This window comes from Hypomesus transpacificus, unplaced genomic scaffold, assembly GCF_021917145.1.
Source record: "Hypomesus transpacificus isolate Combined female unplaced genomic scaffold, fHypTra1 scaffold_166, whole genome shotgun sequence".
Lineage (NCBI taxonomy): Eukaryota > Metazoa > Chordata > Actinopteri > Osmeriformes > Osmeridae > Hypomesus > Hypomesus transpacificus.
Window position 1 is genome coordinate 245,793 of NW_025813727.1, and position 1,091 is coordinate 246,883.

The 1,091-nt window shown below is 49.6% G+C and overlaps 1 protein-coding gene across 1 annotated transcript; it reads left to right on the forward strand.

Annotated features, from left to right (window-relative positions):
* Positions 1-826, forward strand: lect2.1 (leukocyte cell derived chemotaxin 2, tandem duplicate 1). Its single transcript, XM_047051671.1, has 3 exons — positions 1-86; positions 386-537; positions 660-826. The coding sequence occupies exons 1-3, from the start codon at positions 1-3 to the stop codon at positions 824-826; spliced, it is 405 nt and encodes a 134-aa protein (XP_046907627.1).
* The last annotated feature ends 265 nt before the right edge of the window (positions 827-1,091 follow it).

Here is a 1,091-nt window from a genome sequence, read left to right on the forward strand (position 1 = left end):
ATGTTTGGCCAGCTCTGCAGTGGAAACGCCAAGAACAGGAAGAGGACCTCTGATACATGGGGACAAGGACACTACGGGGCCCGGCGGTAGGATGACAGACTGTGTGTGTGTGTTGTTGAGAGTGTGTGTATGTGTGTGTGTCGTTGAGGGTGTGTGTATGTGTGTGTGTCGTTGAGAGTGTGTGTGTGCAAGTATGTGTTTATTGTGTGTGCTTTTGATGGATTGAAAACGGATTCAACTAACACAGCTACAAATCCAACGTGACCAAACACAGGCAACTGCAGCCCCACAAGTAACCCTCACCCTCACCCTAACCCTCACCCAGCCCCACAAGCTGTGGCAGTGTTCTCCAACAGTGTGTGATAACATGACGTATCCTGTGCAGAGGAGACAGAGTCCATAACGGACTGGACGTGGCGTGTGCGGACGGGGCTGTTGTCTACGCACCCTTCGACGTCAAGCTGAACGGCAAAGTCATCGTTTACACCGACTCCAAGAAGACAGCCATCAACAACGGCATCAACCTCAGTGGGGAAGGTCAGTTTGTCACGATGCAGCTTGTCTGAACGAGAACCTGGCAAATCAACATGACATAAAAGATTAAATCTGTACTCCAAAACATAGACAGGAAGATATTTGAAAGGTATTTTGTTCCACAGGCCTGTGCTTCAAGCTGTTCTACGTGAACCCAGACAGAGTGTCTGGAGAGGTGAGGAAGGGCCAGAGGCTGGGCGTCATGCTGCCCATGCAGTCCGTCTACCCGGGCATCACCTCACACATCCACGTCCAGATGTGCAACAAGTCTGACCCCACCAAGTACTTCTGATGACCTTTGACCCAGTGTCAGCTTAATAAACAATGTTTCATTGCTGTTGGCCTCTGCTGTTGTGTTTTCCGTTGTGCTGCTGAGTGGTGTGTGTAGTATGACAGCCTAACACCGGAGGGCAGCAGAGTACAGCGTATCAGAGTGAACAGAAGAAACACAGCAACATGTACACCTCATCTTTTGTGTGCGTAAGGATGTGACAAGTGCAGGTTGCACGTCATTTCTTATGAAATCGTGTTTATAATCAGTCAGCCGAGAAAGAGAG

Excerpts from the sequence above, each read along its gene's own strand:
- lect2.1 (XM_047051671.1), top strand. The coding sequence starts at position 1 with ATGTTTGGCCAGCTCTGCAGTGGAAACGCCAAGAACAGGAAGAGGACC. Across the intron at positions 87-385 it reads GGACACTACGGGGCCCGGCG|AGGAGACAGAGTCCATAACG; the intron begins GTAGGATGACAG and ends TATCCTGTGCAG. Across the intron at positions 538-659 it reads CATCAACCTCAGTGGGGAAG|GCCTGTGCTTCAAGCTGTTC; the intron begins GTCAGTTTGTCA and ends TTTGTTCCACAG.